The sequence below is a fragment of the Danio aesculapii genome, chromosome 6, assembly GCF_903798145.1.
Source record: "Danio aesculapii chromosome 6, fDanAes4.1, whole genome shotgun sequence".
In the NCBI taxonomy this organism is placed as follows: Eukaryota; Metazoa; Chordata; class Actinopteri; order Cypriniformes; family Danionidae; genus Danio; species Danio aesculapii.
The window spans coordinates 37,052,869-37,077,715 of NC_079440.1; the positions used below are offsets into that span (position 1 = coordinate 37,052,869).

The window sequence follows — 24,847 nt, forward strand, 5'->3', positions numbered from 1 at the left end:
GTGAATGCGTCTATTGCCTCTTGATTGTTTGTGAAAAGAGAAACATGTAACATCTGCTTAAATGCTGTGAATATACATTAACTGTATGTTTATTCCTCTTCAGCGCATACATCAACAAAGCCAACAACTCATCAGAGCAGATCACACTCATAGACACCGCACTACATTCTCCAGAAGGCTTAGCGATGGACTGGGTTCATAAGAACATCTACTGGACGGACTCTGGACACAAAACCATCTCTGTCGCAAATGTCGATGGCAAGAAGAGGAAGGTGTTGATTGACACTGAGCTCGGAGAACCACGTGCTATTGCCGTAGACCCACAGCAAGGGTAACAATATCATGTATATTATGTAAAAACAGATTCAGATTCAAAAACGTGCATGATGTCAATCAGGTGAACAAATGTGCATGTTTTAGCAGGCTAAAAACAAACACTTCTCAAATCATCTGTTCTGCTGCATTCAATAATAATGAAAAATGTAAATGTGATGTATGGCGTATGATCTATGCCGGCTCGCCAAGATTTTTGTAAACCTTGGCAAAAGTCCTTTTACTTCATGTAATTTTTTCTCCTGCCATTCATGGTGAAGAATCTTTCCCCTCAGGGCTCTTTTCGGCGTATTACTGAAGTGGAAGAGCATGAAAAACATGCAAATGAGGCTCGGCCTGGTCTGCATACCTAATTGTTGCCTGTGGGTAAAGTGGCCACTTCACTCTTATCAGGCCAGAGTGAAATACTGAAGCTTTCAATGACGATTCCCTTACTGTGCCTATTCATCTTGATTTTTGACAGATGTTGGACACCAAAAGTCTCAAGGCCATTGGATTGTCTTAATTTCCCACTTAACTCAATTTCATTTGTTTGGTAACATGAAGGTTTTGTGGCTCCAAATTAGTGAAATTCCTAAACTTTTTTTGCTTCTTCATTATTGGTATTTTGGCTCATTTAAATATGTTCAGATGCCAGTAAAATTGTTAAACATCTGTTTTACACATTTTACCATGTTTAAATCTATTGCACAGTAGCCTATTTGTTTCTCCACCTGCTTTGATTTTTATTTTATCAGCATCTCTTTGGTTGTTTGTTTATTAACTAACTTGTGTGTGCTAGCCATGTCTGTGCAAATGAAGAGTTTAGATTAAAAAAACATTAAATTCCATTCGATGTTTTCTTCTAAAATTATCATTTTTCTCCGACTCCTGTGTCTAGGCTCAGTAATTTTACTTTTATATTGACAAATAAGTTCTTTTCATTGCCTTTAAAGTAAAATAACTGAACATAAACATATCATAAACACAAAAATGCTAATTTAAGGAGAACATTTCAGACAGCATTTAGAGATTTTTGCATCTCAACTCTTCATATTTTCTGGCCATAAAATCTTGTAAATAACTAGTACATAACTGTTGTCATGCCAACCAGTGTTGCCAGATACACTTGAATGTTACCAGCCTGAAAACTGTCCAAAACCCACCCAAAATATATATATTTTTTATTTATTCAAATGTATTTCAATTCACATTTAGAAGTTAATACCCACCACAATTTGCATACAATTGCTAGCGACCAACACAAAACAGACACAAAACCCTAATTGCAAAGTGACGACATAAATTGATCACAACAAAACACTGCGCCCCTCCAACCCACACACTGCACCTAACTGTTATTTGTGTAGGTTACACTACATTATGGTGTAGATCTATTTATCTATCTATCTATCTGTCTGTCTATCTATTAAGGCTGTAACAAAAAATGTGGAAAAAGTGAAGTGCTATGAATACTTTCCGCATGCACTGAGTTCTTCTGGTTAGCCCACTACTTTGGAACTGACACTGATGAGCGGTGGTGCATGTAAAAATTTGAAATAATTTTAACTCAACATGGTGTCTTAAAAATGCGCGTTCATGTGCGAGGTACTGACTGCAAAAGATGTGAGATGCGAGCATAACAGAACATAGTAAAACATTGGAAAAGTAGAACATTAAAATGGAAAAGTGCGATCTGTTTGAGTGGCCCTTTAGAATGTTACACTGTATTCATTTTAGTTTCCATGGCAACGCATTAAGCTACAATTAAGAAGAATGGCTGATTCTGGCAGTATTTTTAAATATCCTTATCCTCGAATTTTATCCATTGAATTCCAAATAACTGGAAAAGTATATAGCAACTTCAAATAATGTGATCAATTGTGAGGGGCCTTGGATTCACAAAGCTTAAAAACCACCAGTCTGGATTTACAGATTCTGATCATGTATCTCTTGTATTGCAGGTTCATGTACTGGTCAGATTGGGGAGCGCAGGCCAAGATTGAGAAAGCCGGGATGAACGGAGTGGATCGGCAAATTCTGGTTTCAGAGAGAATCGAGTGGCCTAATGGGATTGCGCTTGGTAAAACATCATTTCAGTACTCGCAATTTAGTTCCTCATTCCCAACAAATGTATTCACATCATCAAAAATAGTCAAAGTACAAAAACACACACTGGAGAATAGCAAAAACAAGACAACACCAGATAAAAGAAAAGCAGCAGAAAGCAAAACAAAGCGTATCGTAACGAAATGAAGACACAAGAGAGCTGCATTTGCCATCATTACGACAGACAATGACATCAACCAAAATGCTGGAGAAGAAAGAGAGAAAACAACATTAGGGTTGAGAAAGACCAAACAAACGCAGAAAGAGTGTTAATAATGAAGAGCAGCCTCCTGTGGCCAACAGGGCTTTGAATCATTCACCTTCATTGTTTCTCATCAATCATCCGTCAGTTTGGGAAAAACTAAATGGAATTGCTCAAGCAGCGCTGTCAATATCGCCATTATTTCTCTGGCTCACTTAACATGAAAGCTATTTGAAAAAGCAGTTATGGTAGAGGGATAGAAAAAAAGTTATTGACAAAAATGGCAGATTTGAGAATTGCTAAGTCTGCTTAGAAATAAAATACTTTTTAATGGAAGAAAAGCTCTGAGATTTTAGGGTGTGCTTGTTTTTTTTTTTTTTTGTTTTTTTGGCATTGATGTGCTTTCATTTGTGCCTACATTTCATTTCAGACTGCCTTCATTTTTTGTTTATTCAAAAAATATGGAGGTTGAAGACCAAAGGTGGGCTTAAGTACCAAAACTATAAAAGAGCTTTAATTTAAAGTTTTTTTCATGCATTAACATGTTCTGTTTTAGATTTATTTGAATTATAACAAATACATCTTTCAAACATTTTTACCATGATTTAGAGACATCAAGGAGAATGTTGTTTAGTTTAACTACATATCAGATACCACAAATAAACTTTTCATATATTTTAAAAGAATTATTTCATCACATATTAACCTGTTAGCCAGCACTCACTTTTGGGGATTTACACGTACCTAACTTTAAATAGTAACAGTTCTTGACCCCAGTAAGCTACAAACACAAATTAGGTATCATTGGAAAAAGACACTTTGAGCTTTACTATGGTCCATCTAGAAAGTTTCACGCTAAAGAATGAAAAGTTATACATTATGAAGGAATGAAAAAAATGGTACTGTGTTCTGTTTTCTGAGACTACATCAGTGTCCTTCTTTCCCTCACCGTTAGAGGCACTTGCTCAAAAATGACCTTCCCAAACTAAAGCAGTAACAGTTGCTTAATAATTTGGTCTACATTCACAGTTCATAAATATTTGGAAAGAAGACATTTTAGGCTTTACTATTCATCATCTAGAGTTTATAATGCTCAAAAAAAAAAAGTTATAGATGCTTAAATAAAAAAACTGCACTGCACTAAACATTTTATTATTTCATAAACAAATTTATGGAATTAGTCCTGGAGCTATACAGAAAAGTAATAGGTCAAAAGCCACACATCTCCTGAGTATATGTTTTGAATTTGATGGCAATATCATGCAAAATAAAATTTCTGGAATATTGAGACAATGTCTTGTGAACTCTATTTAAGGATCACACTTTATTTAGCCCCAAAATACTAATCTTTACACTTTGCCACTATCTTTGAAGGGATTGTTTACCCAAAAATGTATTTACTCACTATTTACTCACAGTCAAGTGTTTTTATTGAATACTAAAGAGGATTTTGTGAAGAAATCTGAAAACCGTTAACCACTGACTTTCAAAGTAGGAAAAATATCTTCTTTTGTGTTCACAGAAGAATGAAACTCAAACAGCTTTGGAACAAGTGAAGGAAGAGTAAATGATGACAGAAGTTTCATTTTTTTTACTTAAACCATTAGGTTTTACCCATTTGTCAACAATTTTTTAATCATTCCAAATATAATTTAGCAACACGGTGGCTCAGTGTTTAGCACTGTCGCCTAACAGCAAGAAGGTTGCTGGTTCGAGTCCTGTCTGGGCCAGTTGGCATTTCTGTGTGAAGTTTGCATGTTCTCCCCGTGTTCGCGTGGGTTTCCTCCGGGTGCCCACAGTTCAAAGACATACGGAAGAGGTTAATTCAATGAACTAAATTACCCAAAGTGCATGAGTGTGTGTGTGAATGTGAGTGTGTGGGTATTTCCCAGTACTGGGTTGCTGCTGGAAGGGCATACACTGCATAAAACATATGCCTGAATAGCTGATGGTTTATTCCACTGTGGCGACCTCTGAAAAATAAGGGTCTAAGCCAAAGGAAAATGAATGAACGAACAAATGAATAAATAAATGAATGAATGAATATAATTTAATAAAATATATATTTTTTGTAATGTCTTTTTAGTAATTTCAGTATAAATATGTTGTTTAATTTTTATATAAATATATCTGTGACAAGTAAATTAAGTTTGAAACAGACACCAAAATGTGACCATATTTTGACCTATAAACTGAAATATGAATACTCTGGTGACGTACTACATTTTCTTTGACCACTCATGTTAAATTCAGAGCATTTGTTGTATTATTGATTGCTAGATATATATGTTCCATTAAAATGTCTTTCCTCTAGATCTGTCAAGCAGGCGACTCTACTGGGTGGATTCAAAGCTGCATCTGATCTCCAGCGTGGACCTGAATGGAGACAACCGAAGAATTTTGCTGTCCTCCATGGATCATCTGGGACATCCCTTCGCCCTCACTCTTTTCGAGGCAAGCAAATCTATGAAATGACATGCTCACATACTTGTGCACAGATGGGGCTGCATTGGCACAAGCAGGCCTTGAGATGTTTCTAGCTTCAGTTTGGCTTCGTGATGCACACATGAACACATTTTTGCTCAGAGGGTGTAGTTGGAGAAGCAGCACATCTCACTGTGAGGCTGCAACACTGGCCAAGAGATGTACGGCTGTGGGTGGCTGGCACCAGTTAAAGACACAATCCAAATTAAAAAGCCTTTTTACTTTGGCAGCTCCTAAGGCACCTAAAGGCAGGACCTGGCCTGAGCAATAGATCTCGTAATGCCCTTCATCAGGCCAGTCGATGAGCTCAGTAAAAGGGCACCCTGGGGCTGAGCCTGAGAAAAAGGAAACAATGCGTTTTCTTCATGCTTTGACTTTTGTCCAGGGCAGATGAAAAATGAAGCTCTGCATTGCTGCAGTAGTTTTAAGGCTAGTCCTAAACTCCTACGGTTCTCCACTTGGCTGCTGAAAGCACAGAAACAGCCGCTCTAACTTTTTGGTGCCATGGCTAAAAGAGCAAAGAAATATTTCTAGAGTACAGTGCTTGGTGCCGGAGTCTATTCCAGTAGGCTCATTATTTCGGTTCATTATTTTTAATTGCACAATCTCATTCATCTCATCTCAAATTACATTTGTTTTTGTTCATTGCCTATTTGGTTGTCTTCAAATACACATTTACTTTTGGTGGTCGGCAACTTAAACGTGAACATAAAACATTAAGCAATGTATTACTGAGTAGGATGTTTTTTTTAATGTAAAAATGTAAATGTAAAGTGTGTTTATATAGCCCATTTATTGTGTATGGCCATACACCCAAAGCGCTTCGCAATCATGAATCATGGTCTCTTCACACCACCACCAGTGTGCTGCTTCCACTTGAATGTTGCGACAGCAGCCACATGACAACGGCGCCAGTGCGCTCCTCACACCAGTTACTGGTGTAGTGAAGAGACACTGAATACGATTACATAGAATCCAATAATTCGATTTTAATGCGATTAAGACAATACTCTGATTAAGAGGCTACCATGTAAACAGCTATTTTTGATTAATTTAATTCGATTAAGGTCATAATCGAACTAAAGAGAAATCGAATTAAGACATGTGGAGTATGCCGATTTTAGTCGCATTATTGAAGTGCAGCACAGACATGTAAACACCTTAATCAAACTATTACTGTCATGTAGGACTTTTCGCCGCATTTTGCGACAGGATAGTCCACACACACACACACACATGGCTGTTTGACACTCTTTGCACCTACCGAGTCAGTGCAAACCACAGACACCTCCATCGTGAAATGCATGTTTCACGATGGAGTTTTTCTTCCATTCAGCACGCGGTATGAACTTCCATTAAAACAACAGTTTTCCAACAGTTCATAGTTGCATTCAATTAATCATCTTGTTTGTGACGGGGAGCATGCATGAAATATTCCTGAATGAAAGTGAAAGTGCCAAACTGCAGTTAAAAGTCGACAAATTAAAAATAAAAGACCTGAAATTACATGAAACTGCGGATGAAATGCTGATAGCGTGGTGATGCGATGACGTTAATCGAGTATAACAGAGAGATATGCGCTATAACATGTAAAACAGGATCATGAAAGGAACATTTAAAAAGCAACTCATGTAAACACCTTAATCATATTATTGTCTTAATTAGATTAAGGCAAATAATTCGATTACTGATGTCCATGTAAACGTAGTCAATCATAGAGCCAATTCAGTGGATGGGGATGATTGAGAGGCCATGATTGGTAAGGGCCGATAAAGGGAATTTGGCCAGGACACCGGGGTTACACCAAGTGCTTAATTTGCAAATGGATAATTTCCACAACAAAACCAGCAAATCAAAATTACCGTGACCGACATCCGCCACACAATTTTAGTTTCCCAGAACATGACGTTACTAAGTGGTTAATACAAGACAAATTATCAAATTTCTGAATGGTCTTTAATTATTTTGTGCAATAAAACATTATTGGTCAACAATGGGTAAAAAAACAAACAAACATGTTGCTACTGTACATGCGTACATGAATCATATGAAACATCAATATCCAGTTTACTAACACCACTGACATTCAGCTCACTTCACTATTATGTGCCAAGCGAAAATGACTCACTCTGTCTAATCTACAGCCCACAGTTACTTCTTCCTTTATGTTTTCTGGCTGACTTGAGCTTGCTTTGCTTCTGTCTCCCGCTTTCCTGATCCAGTGGTGCAGTTTCATATTCTTTTGATCAGGCTCATTATAAGATTTACTCATAGTTTTGAAAAAGTGATATATGGTTGACTGCCTCTGGCATTTTGAAAGTACAAATATTATTTAGGTAGGCCACTATGCCCTTATTTATTATAACACTACTCAAAAAATAATAATCACCAACCAATGAAAGTGATTGTAAACGTAAGAAAGCTGATTGGGGACTACTTTTATGTATGTGCAGGCTCAGACAATCCACACTGCCTTGCTCGCTGTTTTTCACTCGGACTCGCACGGTTTCTCACCTCTCTCTCACACACACATGCAGGTATTCACCATGCATAAGCTAATGCCGGATCAGTTAAGATAAATACCCAAAACATGAATATCTGGCATTTCCCAGAACAGAATCCGCCACTTCTTTACGAGAAGGGCCATGGGATTTTTAATGACCACAGTGAGTCCGGACCTCAGTGTAATGTCTCATCCGAAAGATGGTGTTCACTGACAGTATAGTGTCCCTGTACTGGGGCATTAGTACTCACACCGACTGGTTGAGCTGGTTGAGCGCCCCCTGCTGGCCTCACTAACACCACTTCCACCAGCAACCTAGTTTTTTCTAGGATTATGAATCATTTATGCTTCTTTGTGTCATTCCTAACCCACATGGCATTCATTATTTTGTGAAATGATCAGTATAATATGCTATATATGTTCACATTTTCTGGGGACACACAGTTTGAATTTTACATAATAATAATTTACTGAATAATGTGATTTTTATATTTGTATTATTATTACTATATTCTATCTAATACTTTGTTAAAGTAAGAAATGTAATGCTTTTTCTCAGCAAATATTAAAATTGACAGTTGTTTTTAACTTTGTATTTCACATAGGAACCTTGAACAAATGTATTCAGCTTTCCAAAAATAAAGTTTATTTATTTCTTTTTTTTAATCTTGCAGACTACAAACATTTAGACTGCGTCCGAAATTGCCTACTACTCAGTAGGCACTGCGTTTGAATTTACTACACGGCCGTTTGAAAAGTACATTCTATACAGTATGAATGTCAGCCGTATGAATGGAACTCGGACGGACTACATCCGCCATTTTGTCATCATCACATGACCTACCCGTGTCAGTCCCATTCATGAATTCTTTCGTGGTGCATCATGGGATAGCCTTGCATCCATCCGATGCGCCATTTCAGAATCTCAACGAAAAAAGTAGATCCTGGAACTACTCGCATACTGATGTTCAAATTCCATTCTATACTACTTGGCTCACATACTGTTTTTAGCATATGGACGTATGCGATTTTGGACACAGCCTGAGTTGGTAGGGTTTTTCTTGTCATTCATTTATTAAAATATTAGTAATTAAAGTATACTGTTTCAAATATGGATGATAAATTATTATTTGGTAGCAATGGCACAGTCTTAGTAAAACAATGGAGTTGCTTGTCACATATTATCTCCTAGCACACCAGATCTTAAATTACATCTAAGAAATGTGCTTGATTTTCCAGTCACCTTATCAGACATTATATGACCTTTACAATGCCCTGTCTCATAAAACATACCAATATCTCCACACCGGCTTTCACATTATTTCACTGGCTAGTGGGCAGCAGTGAAAATGTCAAGACCGATCAAATCCCACAGGGAGAGTCGCTCCTTTTCCAAATGAAGCCAAGAATATGATGAAGGGTTTTAATAAAAAGGCCCCCTCTTTGCTCAAGGAGTACAAATTTCAGACATGGATGTTCGAAGCTTTGTGTGTCACGGATTAAAGCAGTTATCTAGATCAGATATGGTGGTCCGTGTGTTTGATGAGAGCTGCAATGCGGCAGAGTTTGAATGCAGTCTAGTGCAGGTTAAGGAGTCCTACTGATCGGAGCTCTGCTGGGATCCAGAAGCCTGACCTTTCCAAAAAAAAACACACACAGCTCTGTAAACATTTTCCAATACTTGTAGCAGATGCACACATGAGCATGCTCAGTTCACTCCAGATTCTTGTCAAACCACCATTGTAAAAGTTAACACTGGCGTTTCTACTACATGTGGACTACTACCCTACACTACAAGGACTAAAAATGAACAACAGAAGCTAAAAGTAGCTGTAAAATGATAGTACAGAATTGTCATCTTTGTACAAATAGAACACATTATAATAGTATTTGTGTAGAGAAAAAAGATATTATTTAAATGTTACCTGCATTCAGAACAAAACTAGGTAAAAACAATAATAATGTAAGTAACTTTATAATTATACTACAAAAATGTGTTATATGCAGTTATTAACCACACATTGTAATTGTATTTATTATAAACAACATTCATTTATTTTCTTTTTGGCTTAGTCCCTTCATTAATCCGGGGTCGCCACAGCGGAATGAACCGCCAACTTATCCAGCACATGTTTCACGCAGCGGATGCCCTTCCAGCCGCAACCCATCTCTGGGAAATATCCATACACACTCATACACTGCGGACAATTTAGCCTACCCAATTCACCTGTACCGCATGTCTTTAGACTTTGGGAGAAACCGGAGCACCCGGAGGAAACCAATGCGATCACTGGGAGAACATGCAAAATCCACAAAGAAATGCCAACTGACCCAGCCGAGGCTCGAACCAGCAACCTTCTTGCTGTGAGGCGACAGCACTACCTACTGCGCCACTGCGTCGCCTTATAAATAACATATTTTTATTATTATATTGCATTTAGAGTAACATGTCACATTTAAGTTGGAAGCAAATTCTTACATTTATTACCAGTATTCTAATATAAATATTAAAAAAATCTGAAAATAAAATATAAAGCAAAAAATGATAATGGTATTCATTGGCAACAGCATAGGTCTTGTGTGTACACTATGCTTAGAAACATCTTGTAGAATGTAATTATATCTAAACAAATCCAGTCTATTATTAATAACAAAGGCAATTTTTCATAATATTTTAACAAACAATTTTTACATGACATATTTTTTGCGAAATAAGGCATGATCATCTTACAGATTTTGTCTTTATAATGTAGAAACAACTTAAATTACATCATTTTTGGTAATACACATATAAGATTATGATATCATTTGAAAAACTCACAAAAAACATTGATATATATATATATTATTTTTTTTTAAATCTGAATTCTAAAATCCTTTTCGTAATCCATATTTTGAGAGAGGCTTGTTGAATAAGGAAAGGATACACACTGATCCAGAAAACCCTTACAGTAAGTGAATGTGTGCTGCCATACCTTTATTTTCAGAAGTCTGCTATTTGGTCTGTCTCCACTGAAACTGAAACACAACCCTTAAAGACCCTTCAGCATTTCTAAAAGTCAAATTTTTTGAAGGTCGAAAATTGTAGACTAGTGTGAATGCCTGCTGTTGCCATTGCAAAAGTAGGGGTTGTTTTAACATTTTTTTTTATTATTGAAAGACATTTATTGACAGGACAGTAGCTAGAGAGTAAATGAAGTTGGAGAGATAGAACAGGGTAGGTCTAAAAGCCTGGATTGAATCTCGGGATGCCCAAAACGCATTGACGCTGTATGTTGGCACAATAAACCACTAGTCTATGAGCACCAACAAAAAACAGTGTTTTAAAGCAACACTATACAAGGTTCTTTTGGGCCAACATAGGCTCGTTTTTGAAAACGTAACCGTAAATACATTTCTGGAGATCACAAATTATGTCGCCAGTATGGCTGCATTATATTTTCAAAACGAACACTATGCGTTGGTATAATGTCATTCCTTTTCACGCTTACCAGCTGACCGCTTTCCTCCTTATGGACGGCTTCCCATTGTTACCAGTTTTCCAGTTATATCTCCATGTACGTCAGCGGACTTGAAACGCAGAGAGGAGTTGACCATGACTACGGGGTTAGAGTCTGGCGAAGAACAGTTCTAAAAAGCGGTTAAGACAAAAACAGAACCCAAAAATTTTAATAAGTAAATAACAGGGTGAGAATGTGGTAAAATCAGAAAACGTGGTAAAAATCAGGCAAGGGCTTTTCTTTTTCTGGATTGCTTTTTAAAACTGTCGGTTGGGTATAGGGAAGTGGGTGGGCCGGTCAATCGTACTTTTGAAAACACTATTGGTTGAGTTTAGGGAAGGAGGAGGGTGGGTCAGGCGATCGTCAGTCAGTCAGTCTGTCGACAGCAGCCTCTGGTGGATTTACGTGAGAACAGCAGGCACGAATGGCACTGGTGAGAGAAATTTGAGATCTGAAAAAGTACACCGCCGCCTCTGGTGTATTCGCGAAAAACAAAGCCTGCAAAAAAACATAGCTCCTGGGACGTATTTGGCTATCTCCAGAAATGTATATAGCGGTATGTTTACAGAATGAGCCTGGGTTGGTTAAGGGCTCATGTCCGATAATTCTTTTGCTTTTTCTTTGCTTAAGTTTCGTTGGTTGGTCTTCCATGGCATTTGTATTGGTGTTGGTTCTATATTAAATCATTTTATCTTACAATTAGCTTTTGGCTAACTCTACTTGTGCCACGAAAACAACAGGTGATATATAAACTGTATATCTCCATGGTTGCATTTTCCCCTTGACTGACCAAAAGTTGCATGCTAGATTTCAGGTGACATGAGGCAGATCTAGTAGTCTCAGCAGCAGAATTGAACTAGTTAAAAGTTATTCTACCACTGATATAATTTTAGAGACAGTATTTAAGGTCAAAAGCGTACAAAGGGCTGCATTAAAAAGAGAACTTACTTGTGTATATGTAGCCTTTGTCCTCCTCCAACTTCCTCCTCCATTTCCGTATCTGTCTGAAAAGGAGATGCATCTCTGGTTGTCATTGTGACAGCCCATCTCACCATGCACATGTGCAATATTTCTGTAGCGACTGATAAGGGCTGATCAGAGGAGGAGTGAAGAGAAGGTTGAAAGTGGTATTGTCAGACAGCCCAGCCTGCGCTTTCAGGCACATGTAGGTGTAGATGGAAAACAGAGATGTGCTGTGAGCTTTAATTAGTCTGAGGAAAAACCTTTGTGGTCCGAGAGAAGCAGGAGCGTTTATCATCATTTCCATCTTCCTCGCTTTCTCTTGTGTTTTTTGGTGTATTGCATCATGCAGAAATAAATACATGACCTTCAAGATGACAAGCTTTTGATTTATACTATCCAAGTGTCATTTGAGTTCTGTGTGTTGGTATTGGGAAATAACCTTTTACAAGGAAATATTCATGCGCAATGTCAGTATTTATATTCAGAAGTGTCATGCAATTATATGAATAATATTTCCTTCCTTGGGGAAAAACACCACAAAAGCCACAGTTACAGAACTCACAGTCAACTTAAAAATATTGATAGAATAAAATATTTCTGTTTACAATAAATACAGTACTTTTGAACTTTCAATGCATCAAAAAATCTTGAAAAGAAATTAGATATGTAAAATGTTTATTATATACAGTTGAAGTTAGAATTATTAGCCCCCCTGACTTATTAGCCCCCCTGTTTATTTTTTCCCCAATTTCTGTTTAACAGAGAGCAGATTTTTTCAACATGTTTCTAAACATAATAGTTTTAATAACTCATTTCTAATAACTGATTTATTTTATCTTTGCCATGATGACAGTAATTATTATTTGACTAGATATTTTTCAAGACACTTCTATACAGCTTAAAGTGACATTTAAAGGCTTAACTAGGTTAGTTAGGTTAACTAGGCAGGTTAGGGGAATTATGCAAGTTATTGTATAACAATGGTTTGTTCTGTAGACTATCGAAAAAAATTTGCTTAAAGGGGCTGATAATTTTGACCTTAAATTTTTTTATTTTTTTATTAAAAACTGCTTTTATTCTAGCTGAAATAAAACAAATAAGACTTTCTCCAGAAGAAAAAATATTATCAGACATACTGTGAAAATTTCCTTGCTCTGTTAAACATCATTTGGGAAATATTTCAAAAAGAAAAAGAAAATTCAACGGGGGGCTAATAATTCTGACTTCAACTGAATATAGGATTCAAATCAAATTCATGAATATTAAATGCGAAAATATAATTGTAATAATCTTCAATTGGGCTCAACAGATGTATTTATTAAAAAATGAATACATTTATTGAGTGTCTTTTAGTTTCATGAAATGATTTCACTTTCGGAATAGGTTGGATGAGATTACTTGGTATGAACATTTATAACACTGATATTTATTCTAAGATTGAATGACCGTCTTCTGCAAATGTTCGTGCAGGACCGGGTTTACTGGACAGACCTGGAGGATGAGGCCATCTACAGTGTGAACCGGCTGACAGGAAATGATGTGGTGATGCTGGCTCAACATCTCAACAACCCGCTGGATGTGGTGGTGTTTCATGAGCTCCGGCAGCCTAAAGGTGAGAAATAAGCTCAATCAAAGTCCCTTTAAGGTAGGGCTGTCTAAACTCAGTGTCCTGCAGAGTTTCGCTCCAACTTGCTTCAACACACCTGCCAGGAGGTTTCTAGTATATCTAGTAAGAGCTTGATTAGCTGGTTCAGGTATGTTTGGTTAGAGTTGGAGCTAAACTCTCAGGATAGAGTTTGGACACTCCTGCTTTAAGGCTAGTTATTCACTCAGCAGCCATCTTTGAAATGCCTCTCAGGCAGAATGCTCTGGGATTCTGTTTGAATGGGGAAACATTAAATTCTCCAAAACTGTTTGCTAAGCTAAAGATTACACGACATATTTGGAATTACCAATAAAATTAAACAACAAATGCCTTATATGTTTTGTTTTTAAACGTTCAAATCAAACAAAACTGAACTTTCTCAGGTTGCCCAAGCTAATGTACATCAGAAAGGAATGAGATTGTGACACCAACCTCATTTTTTGGCCGTGTTACACATTATTATCTGAATAATGCCTTATCTGATCGTTGTGCTCTTCTGAAGTAATTCACAACTTGTTATTTATGGCAAATCTCCTCCCGAAATGACAACGACTCTTTGTTTACAAGTTTGTGGGGTTTTGTGTAGTTGCTGTCATGTGATATGTGTTTGACAGAATGGACTGTACATCATGTTCGTTTTATACAGATTACAAAACCAAAAAACATTTGTTTTCAAGTGTAGTTGGTTCATTTAAAAGTACAGATTTCAAGCTATATGCTGATATATCTCTTATGTCTTTGAAGCAAGTTTTCGCTGACATTCCAGTGCATTTGTTGACCACAGAAACTTTCGTAAAAACCTTAGTCTATAGCGATCGATGACTGGCTCCTGTACTTGAAGATAGGGCTTAATTTACCGTGTTGACGTTATTCTTTTCCCCATTCAAAGCTATACGAGTGACACGTCTTGTGTATTCTATAGTCTTTGGCTTAATACAGAAAGATACCAAGCAACTTTACAACAACAAAGATGTGTATAGGCTAAACAGTTGTTTGAAGCTATTTTTCTCTTTTTGTTTTTTCAAATCACTAGTTTATTAAGCATTCCTCCTCTTTTTTTTAATGAATGTCTACCAACAAGGTACAGTAACAATAAATATTTCTTTTCACATATTTCTGAAGGGAACTTTATTTGTGGTTTCAGTGTATTTTCAATGTATTTAATTTGTATATAGTGACTCAGTGGCACAATGGGTAGCACTGTCACCTCACAGCAAGGAGCTGTGTTCTGGGTCGAGCCCCAGCCAGGAGCCCAAGCTGTGTGGAGTTTGCATGTTCAAGTTAAATTGGTCGTAATGTATGTGTGGGTTTGAATGCAAGAGTGTATGGATGTTTCCCAGTACTAGGTTGCAGCTGGAAGGGCCTCCGCTGCATAAAACATATGTTGGATAAGTTGGCGGATCATTCCGCTGTGGTGACCCCTGATTAATAAAGGGAATAAGCCGAAAAGAATAGGAATGAATAATTGTATATTAAAGGTAAATCCTTAAATAATTTACAGTATGCTTGATATTTCTGTTTCTAAATTGTTTCTTTTTGTAAATTGTACAATCCTTTACTGTATTTAGCAGCATTTTGTTGGTACATCTTTGAGTATCTGATCATCATTAAAGCTAGTTTGACTGGTGCTATTTTTTTCTAATTAATAATATTCACACACAAAACAAGTGCTGAAAATAGCTGTGCTGCTTGTGTTTTGGAAAGCCTGAAGTTTTTTTTTATATAAATTCTTTATAAAGTTCAAAAGGACAACATGACATGAAAAAAAAAACATTTGCAGCAATTTAAAAGTCTTTAATGACACTTTTTATCAATTCAGATCTTTTTTTTTTTCATTTTACTTTCCCAGAACTTTAAATAACTTTCAGTCTGTTTTATCTGTTGAGCTTAAAAGCCAGTGACAGATACTATAATTCATTAAAGAACTTATCATAAGAAATCAAACCATTCTTATCTTCTAAGATAAGACACTTCGATGTGCTCTCAAAACTCTAAGCTGCAAAAACTTTTTGTTCTTGCTCTTTTCGTGTGTGAAGAGGCCATTTTGTAAGGCTATAGCTGTAATAAAATACCTGCTTAATTCCGCTAATGCCTCTCAGGAGCTAATAAAAAAACAAAACTTCAACTGTATTGTTTCAGTGTCACCTTTTTAGCATTGTTATAATGATGAGAGGCAAATCTTTGCTGAGTCCTGTTTTTTTACTCTCCAGTAATAGCAGCGTATCATTGAATAGCATATTTATGGTGATTTGTTGTTTTTTTATATTCCAGAGACAGGCAGAGAAATGAAAGTGGCAGTGTGCGTGTCTGTGTGTGCAGATTTGGGTTCTTTGTTTTCATCCTTTTATCACAGACAGACCACGTGCAGCGTCCCAGCAGAAGAACCAATTTACAGCCTCCTCACATTAATAAATGAGAAGTGCTGTTGAAATCTAAATCAAAGAATTAAACGTGTTGCTCTGAAAATGCAAACGAAAGCGGGAAAACACACTTGCGCTCAACCAGAGATGATGAGAATGGAATCCAACCGCTTATTGTATCTCAAGTGCCTCTGAGTGAAATATTAATCAGCTTAGCATCCCTTACAAAACATGATTTTATGATAGCGCTTCTTAAGGAAAAGATAGAAATAAAATGTTATTCAGTGAAAGAGCCTTCTGAATAGTGTTTCTAAAGCAGAGCATTTTAATCTCAAATAGATTTCCTGATTTATATTCATTTAAATGACCACAAAATGAAAAGACGGATTTGTATTTGCTAACACCATGTCCTAATAACATGTGACATGACAAGATTCCACCATCAAGCAATTTAGATGTACGCTCCAGACTCAACGCAAAAGAAACATTTAAATACCACAAATATTCAGCAGCCCAGAATAGTGCACTGTACTCACAACTAAATGGACCATTTTATAATCTAATAATTACATATTAAACGTATAAAACCTATTACATATTTGTCACGATCACCAGCGATGTTATCAACACTGGAGATTCATTCCGGTATGGCTGCAGAACTACAACTCCCGGAACTCTTTGCACCCATTAACTCCTACAACAGCTGACAATAATCCAGACACTCACACAGACACAGGTGTAGCTCGTTCACACTCATTAAATGGACTATATATAAACTTAACTGTCTCATTCACATTGCTTAGTCTTGTTATCCTGTAGCATCATGAAGCGGTTTCCTTGTTTTGTTCTCCGTGCCGTGTTTCCAGACCCTTGCTTTGTTTATTGATTTTTTGCTGTTAGCTGCCTGGACCAATCTCTTCGCCTATGACTCGACCACTCATTTGGATTGCCCTGTATGATACTGTTTGCTCCTGTGATTGACTATTGCCTGTCTGACCATTCTTTGTTCAATAAAGGCGCTGCATTTGGATCCCCAACTCCATTGCTGGTATCAGATGTTACAATATTAACATTGTTTAAAAGAACATGCTTTGTTATTGGTTTGCACATGCATTTGAAGTTCACAGTCCTTAAATTCGTGTTTAAACTCTATTTCCTGTTTTCTAGTTTATTTTTTAAGGTTTTCTTAAGGAAACTATCTGCTGCCACTTTCAATATGGCAATAAATGTCATGTAAAATGGTACTCAAACTCACATTGGACGCATTTAACACTGATAAAGCCCATAATCAGTACCTGATGTGATCATTGTCACAGTATGTAACAAATGCTGTTATTCAGTTATGACCACAGAAATAAAAATGGTTTCTAAAAATAGAAACTGTCATGGAAGGTTAGGACAAAAACTTTTTTTAACATGGAAAATATAGCTTTTATCATGTCGCAGTACAGTGTTTCATATAGTGACACAGTGTTAAGTTTAGTCAATAAATGCTGTGCAGCACTTTTGTAGCTGTAGCACATGACCTTTTTTATCAACACAAACTCTTTCTTCGATGTCATTCATAATTCATTTTACATACGGATTTAATGCTTATGAAAAAGACATCATTTTCAATCAGTGGTGTAACGGATCACAAATCTTACGGTTCGGATCACACTACAGTTTAGAGTCACAGAACGGACCATTTTTTGGATCGGCACATATAAATTATAAAAAATATTCCTTGCTACTGCTGCTGATAATGATAAATAATGAAATCTAACATCCTGTACAACATATATTTATTTTCAATTAATGATTTAACAATTCACACATAAAACTTCATGTTTCATTATAGGTGAATCATTTTTGAAAACCTATTCAGAGACGTAATTTTTTTTTGGTTGTTTGTCGCCACCTGTTGGTTAAACACTGTTATTGCTACAACATTTACCAGCGTTAAGTTCCATTAAATGGTGATTTTAATCCTTACCATAAACATCAGTGTTTGTATCTGAACTATAAACTGTTCTCCCAGTACTTCTGTGTTATTTAATTGTAACTAACTGAAAACGTGTAAAAACTGAATCTCTCTTGATCAAGCGCAGATTTGCTTTGGGGGATTAATAAACATTTGCAAATCATTCATGTTGTGGGGTTTGAATTGAGATCACGATTTTTTATTGTTTAATTGTGCAGCTTTACACTGAATGCATTAATGCAGACTAAACAAACACTGACAGAACACCCCCTTAATTAATACCCTACGAATGCATTTAGGTCCCATCAAAACATTTTCCTCCATAATTTTTTTAACATGGAAGTGTGTCGCGGGAGGCATCTCTCTGCAATTGTTATAAAAGTTGGATTAATCTACAAGTTCAAAAAAGTTGTTACTCTGTGGCTCGCGTACTGTGATCCATACCGTGGGTTGTGATCCGTTACACCCCTATTTTCATTGTTGAAAACTGTTGTTCTGCTTAATATTTTTGTGGAAACTAATAAATTAAGGATCCATTAATAATATGAACCATACATTAGATTTTTTTAAAATGTCTTTTAAATAACTTTTACTGTCATCATTAATGAGAATTAGGAAATTAGGAAAAATCGTACTGCCTCCATACTTTTGAATGCTATTTATATTTTAATTAATAATATATGTCATACTCAGAGCCCATAAATTAAGTGATAAATGACTGTTGCTGTATTTAATATCCAGTTTAATTAATATCTCATTTATTCCCATGAACAACTGCATTTAAACTAATTTCGAACCGCATTAAACTGAAAAGAAACACTCAATTTCTTTTTAATATGTGTGTGATAAAAAAAAAATGTGACATTGAACTACTTCCAATGTTTTGGCTCTGCATTCTAGCATTCAATGCATATTATTAGTTCAGTTCTCATGCTAATATTTTAATCTCTGTACTCATATATACTACTGTAGAACTATTCCAAAGGCTAATTCATCAGAATTAAACTGTGCTTTTCTCTGCAGCTCCAGACACATGCAACATGGGGAATTTGCCCAACGGAGGCTGTGAGTATCTGTGCCTCAGAGCTCCTCAAATCACAGAGCACTCGCCCAAATACACCTGTGCCTGTCCTGACAGCATGGAACTGGGCCCGGACATGCGCCGCTGTGTGTCAGGTAACAAAAGAGAGAATCTGGCTCAAGTTTACTCATACTGCACACTTTCAACATACAAACATCTATTAATTCATTATTGTAAGTAGAATTTGGGAGTTGTTGTCATTCAGAACATCGACTGTGAGGGTACTACAATGTGTCTGTAGATAAGTGGAGTAAAAATATTTATGAAGCAAAGTTTAGCGTTGACGTCTTGCACTAATAATGTCAGTAATGATTGTGTATCTACTGTATAAGGCTGATAAAAGAAAAAAAGACCACTATAGACGAGCATAACAGGTAAATGTTGCTAAATTAACTTATTCTATATGGGTATTTGCATCAGAGGAACTTTTTCACAGTTCCTAGAATTAGTGGCAGTAGTACTCACTTTTCTGGCACATTCACACCACTGGAAATTATAGTAATTTTAGTTGACTTGACTAAGTTTCTGTAACTAACTATGCTGTGTGAAAGCCCTTAATGTGTCTTGTAGCTTTTTAAAATGCTCTGTTCATTTAGTTCCTAGTAAAAGTTTTCTTATAATGTCAACTGATCTGGGTATGTTAGCATGTAAAGTGGGTATGTTATTTACTTGGTAAAAAAAATCCTAGCAGGTGGTGTAAATTACAATTATGACTACTTATGTTTCAGTATCTTACTTGTCCACATAACATTATACTGCAAATCCACATAACATTTCCTATACAAGTAATATTAATGTAAAACTATACTGGTATATTCAACTGTAACAATTTGCAAAAGACATGCTCATCATGTTATCTACTCCCCATTACAGTTCTGCGACACACTAATGTTAGTCTCAAGTCATGCAAAGTACACAATAAAATCACCAGTCATTAGATGTAACGAACAGGAATTTAAAGAAATATTAACACACTGTAATATTTACGACATATGAAAATGGGAAAAAAGTCAGAACCCTGATATGAGTATGAGTCAATACCAAGACACAACATGTAAAAAAAAAAAATCATGACAAGACCAAGATCATTAAAACATGGTCTCAAGACCGAGTTCGAGTCTACGTCTCGAGTACTACAACACTGTGAGAAACCACTAGATGATGCAGCTGGCAAATCAGAATCAAGTCATTTAGACACCCGTGTTCTAAAAAAATACTTGAGAAACTTTTATTTAAAACATGCATTTCAATACAAATGATTAGCTTTTCCTTTTAAGTTTTTATACTTTTTAAGTATTTCCCAAATCATGTTTAACAGAACAATTTTTAACAGAGTGTTCTATTATGATTTTTATTTTTTTAGAGAAAAATGTGTTCTTTTAGTATGAATGGAATAAAAAATATGTATTTAATCTCTTTTTTAACTGCTAAGGTCAATATTATTAGTCCCTTTAGAGCAAACCACAGCCCAAAGACTAACTAGCCTAATTAACCAAATAAATCTAGTTAAGCCATTAAGCTGATTACTAGTACCTTGCAAAAAAAACTAGTAAAATTGTATGTACAGTCATAATGGCAAAGACAAAAGAAAATAGTTATAAGAAATTTGTCATTAAAACAGTTCTGTTTAAAAATGTGTTGGGAAAAAATATCTCCATTAAACAACCCTTAAAAATGTTTACAATTTCACAGGCGAGCTATTAATTATCTACACCTGCAATTAATTATTGGATTTCATTTAGAAGAAGAGGGCAGAGATTATGGCCTATACAGGGGCAATCAAAATATTTAGGATTTATTTTTCAGGACATGTTTGGCATATTCTATTTTGACAGACTGAACCATTTATAGAAAGTTTAAACTTCAATCGTTTCTAGTAAGCAATCTAGATCACCCCTTATTTCTGTTTCTTATGTTTGTAGTGAAACCCAAAACAACAGCTGCTCCTGACGCATCCACAGCTTCAGCAGCAGAACCCTCTACAACTGCGACTCCTACAACCTCCACTGCAGTTACATCAACCAATACACCTACAACCACCAGTACACTCTTTACAACTACAGCACCAATTACAACCAGCAGCAGCACTAGCTACAGCACATCCACCCACTCCAGCACGCATCGCTCCACCAGCACACACTCCACATCCACTTCAAGCACAGCAAGCTCTCAGCCCAGCACCACTGCACACTGGAAACAGCCCACCTCCACCGAGACCACCACAGATCACAGGCACACATCTACAACCATCACACACGTCAACAGCATACAAGGAGCCAATGCCAACCTCTCTCATCGCGGTGAGTCCATGATATCATTGTCTACATCTATTGTTTTGTTCTGTTATACGGTATTACCTCTTCTGTGACGAGCCTGTTTTGTTATATTCATATGAAATATTAATGATATTAATATTGAAGATATTATAATGGAAATTATATTTTTCCTGCAAATCATGATTGTGTCTAGGGCAGGGATGGGCAAACTCGATCCTGGAGGGCCGGTGTCCCTGCATAGTTTTGCTCCAACCCTAATCAAACACACCTGCTTGTAGCTTTCTAGTGATCTTAAAGACACTAATTAGGGTGTTCAGGTGTGTTTGATTAGTGTTGGAGCAAAACTCTGCAGGGACACCGGCCCTCGAGGATCAAGTTTGCCCATGCCTGGTCTAGGGACTCTATTTTAACGATCTAAGCACAAAGTCTAAAGAGCATGATGCAAAAGCATTAGGGGGTGTCTGAATCCACTTTTGCTATTTTAAGGATGGAAAAATACACTGGCGCGTGGTCTAACAGGGTTGTGCTTATTCTCTTAATGAGTTATGGGTGTGTTTTGAGTATAACATGCATTAAACCAATCAGAGTCTCATCTCCCATCCCCTTTGAGAGTCGTGTCAGGCCATGGTGCATTTGCTATTTATGTGCCGGACTTGTAAGTGGAAAAATTATTCGCTGCGCGTCTCCTTCAGCCTCTTTACTTTTTTAAATTTTACTTTTATTCTTTACTTTGCTCCTTTACTTTCGTGGATAAGGAAATGGTGTTGTACTCACTCCACTGAAGGCATCCATTAGCCTACATATTTAATTTCGCAAAGATTTGTTTCAAAACTATGTCTAAATTCAGTTCTAATTTCCAGCAAATTATTAAATGAACAATAATAACAAAGTGTGCTCAAAAAACTGAGTTATATCCAAACACATCCTATTCTTATGCACCATATGGTGATGCATACGTCTCCAAAACTGGACAGGTGGACAAATCTATACTTGTTTTTATGAAAGTAAATATAAATATGAATATAATGAATAATTCTGCTAATAATAACATTATACAAATGCAAAGTTTCATAAACTGAATAAACTAAAAAAAAAATTAAAAAGGCATAGAGGCAGTGGTCAATGGCGCAGTCTATTTTAGTTCCTCATAATAGCAGCGTGCCAACAATGCACCTTATAACACACCTCCTTTTTATGACCAGAACACCTAGCGATTTGCTATTTAAACAATGCGGCACAAAATGTGAAAATTACAGTTGCACTGGTCTGAAATTAGCAACAAATCACGCCAAACACATCTTGTGCCTTAATGTGCCAGGTGTACAGTATGATAGGGCACTAGGTCAATATGTATCAAAAATATCAGATGATGAATTCATTCCTTATTATAATTAATATAGTATATTTAATAGCATTGAAAATGTCATTATTACCAGCTTGTTAAATACATTTGGTGATTAAGATTAATGATTAAGATTAAGATGATTAATAGGTACAGTGAGTTGACTGTACAGCGTTTACATGCAAATGTGTTTGAGGGTTAAGGAAGAAATATTACCGGTGTTTGAGGATGACTGATGATCACATTTTGTGCATCATTCGTTTTAAACTATTGATTCAAAACATACATTCATATGGAAACAAAATATAAAAATAGATATAATAAATATAAACAAAATAGTGGACTTTTGCTGGGCGACACGGTGGCTGTCGTTAGCACTGTCATCTTACAGCAAGAAGGATTTTTTTTCCCACAGTCCAAAGACATGCGATATAGGTGAACTGAATAAGCTAAATTGGCCTTAGTGTATGTGTGTGAATGAGAGTGTATGGGTGTTTCCCAGTAATTGGTTACAGCCGGAAGGGCATTCGCTGTGTAAAACATATGCTGGATAGGCTGGCGGTTCATTCTGTGGTGAATAAAGGGTCTAAGCCGAAAGAAAATGAATGAATGAATGTACTTTTGTTTATCACAGTAATCGAATGATATATCAGGTTAAGGTGATCATTAGCAAGACAATCCATTTAGGGAGAAGAAAAAAGTTTAAGCATTTATAAAAGTTACTTTTTTTTCAAATAAATGGTATTTAAAATCAATATTCTGGAACTTTAAGAAAATAATGTATCACAGTTCCCCAAAAATCGATGACTGCTAAAAAAAATCTACTTATATTAAGCTGTAAATAAATATTTCAAAATAATAATTTACATATTCTACAATTTATGTAAATTAATTTGACTTCAAATGAAGGTTTGTTTCATAGTGGTTTATCACGATATATAACCAGCCAGGTTCCTTCATAAAACTTTCATAAAAGAATATGAATCACAGTTCCCCATAAATAGATGACTGCTAAAAACATAGACTTATTTTAAAGCTGTAATTGAATACATTAAAATCATATTTAATATTGTAAAAACATATATTGTCAAAAAAAACAACCATAATTATATACAAACAATACAATCTTGATGTGTGCAAGATACTTTTTCAAAGCCATAAAAATATATAGTGTTTTGACCACAAACTTTTGACATGCTAACTTTTATTTCATTGACCTGGATTGTGTGCAAAATATCAGCATTGCTTACATTCAGCTGAAGCCTTTAAAGCATAAATGCTCTTATACAGTACCCGTACAGTAGTCCTCAGAGTCTATGAAAATTAATGTGTGGTGGAATTTGCTTGCCGAGCATCACCGAGCCACTTGCGAGTGATAGATGAGGCTTTAGCAGTGGCCCGGGGTCCCGGTGTGAGTCTGTGCTGAATTCCAGCAGCCAGTGAAAGCGAGAAGCGTCCAGCCCTGACTGATGAACACTGCCCTCAGCCGTCTTCCTCTCTGCACTCATCCTACAACGCCACCTGGAAAACAGCAGGAAAACAGCCATTACTGACTTCAATAATGAGATCTACATCCATGAAAAACCTTCTAAAGGTTATTGTCTGTCAAGGCAAAATAAAAAAATAAAACTGGTAAAAACATCCAGTGCTGTTGTAGCCTTTTCGCCTTTCAGTGCATTATCAGAGCACAGAAGTGGCCATTCTTGAACCATAAATTTGGATTCTTGAATATTTTATGACTAACAGCAAATTAGATGGCTGAAATGGCAAAACTCTCCATTAAATAAAACCTCTAAATTGCTGCACTGAGGATAGTGATGAAATAGTCCAGCACTTCTGGCTTTTCTGTCTGCTTGCTAATGAAGACAAAGACCCGTCTGGAGTTTTGGGATACGTTTACATGACAACGATGTTCAGAGTTAAGAGATGTTTTTCAAAGATTTGTGTACAGATAACACAGCGGTTATAACAATCCATGAATCTGTGAGAAATAAGAAAGGGACAAAAGACATATTATGCATGCCAGGCCAGTAGATGGCGATGAAATGCTTTCCTGTGACATAACGGTTTTCTGCCATGAACTCATGTTTAAATGACATTTCTAATC

At 36.3% G+C, this 24,847-nt stretch overlaps 1 protein-coding gene across 4 annotated transcripts in view; it reads left to right on the top strand.

Moving 5' to 3' along the window:
- lrp8 (low density lipoprotein receptor-related protein 8, apolipoprotein e receptor) overlaps positions 1–24,847 on the top strand; it is a 292,418-nt gene that overhangs the window by 248,887 nt on the left and 18,684 nt on the right. For all 4 annotated transcript variants that reach the window (XM_056460108.1, XM_056460109.1, XM_056460105.1 and 1 more), the window contains exons 11-16: positions 104–331; positions 2,277–2,395; positions 4,938–5,077; positions 13,544–13,685; positions 19,065–19,217; positions 21,045–21,422. In XM_056460108.1, the coding sequence (XP_056316083.1) occupies positions 104–331; positions 2,277–2,395; positions 4,938–5,077; positions 13,544–13,685; positions 19,065–19,217; positions 21,045–21,422 (1,160 nt within the window). The remainder of the gene's footprint in view (positions 1–103; positions 332–2,276; positions 2,396–4,937; positions 5,078–13,543; positions 13,686–19,064; positions 19,218–21,044; positions 21,423–24,847) is intronic.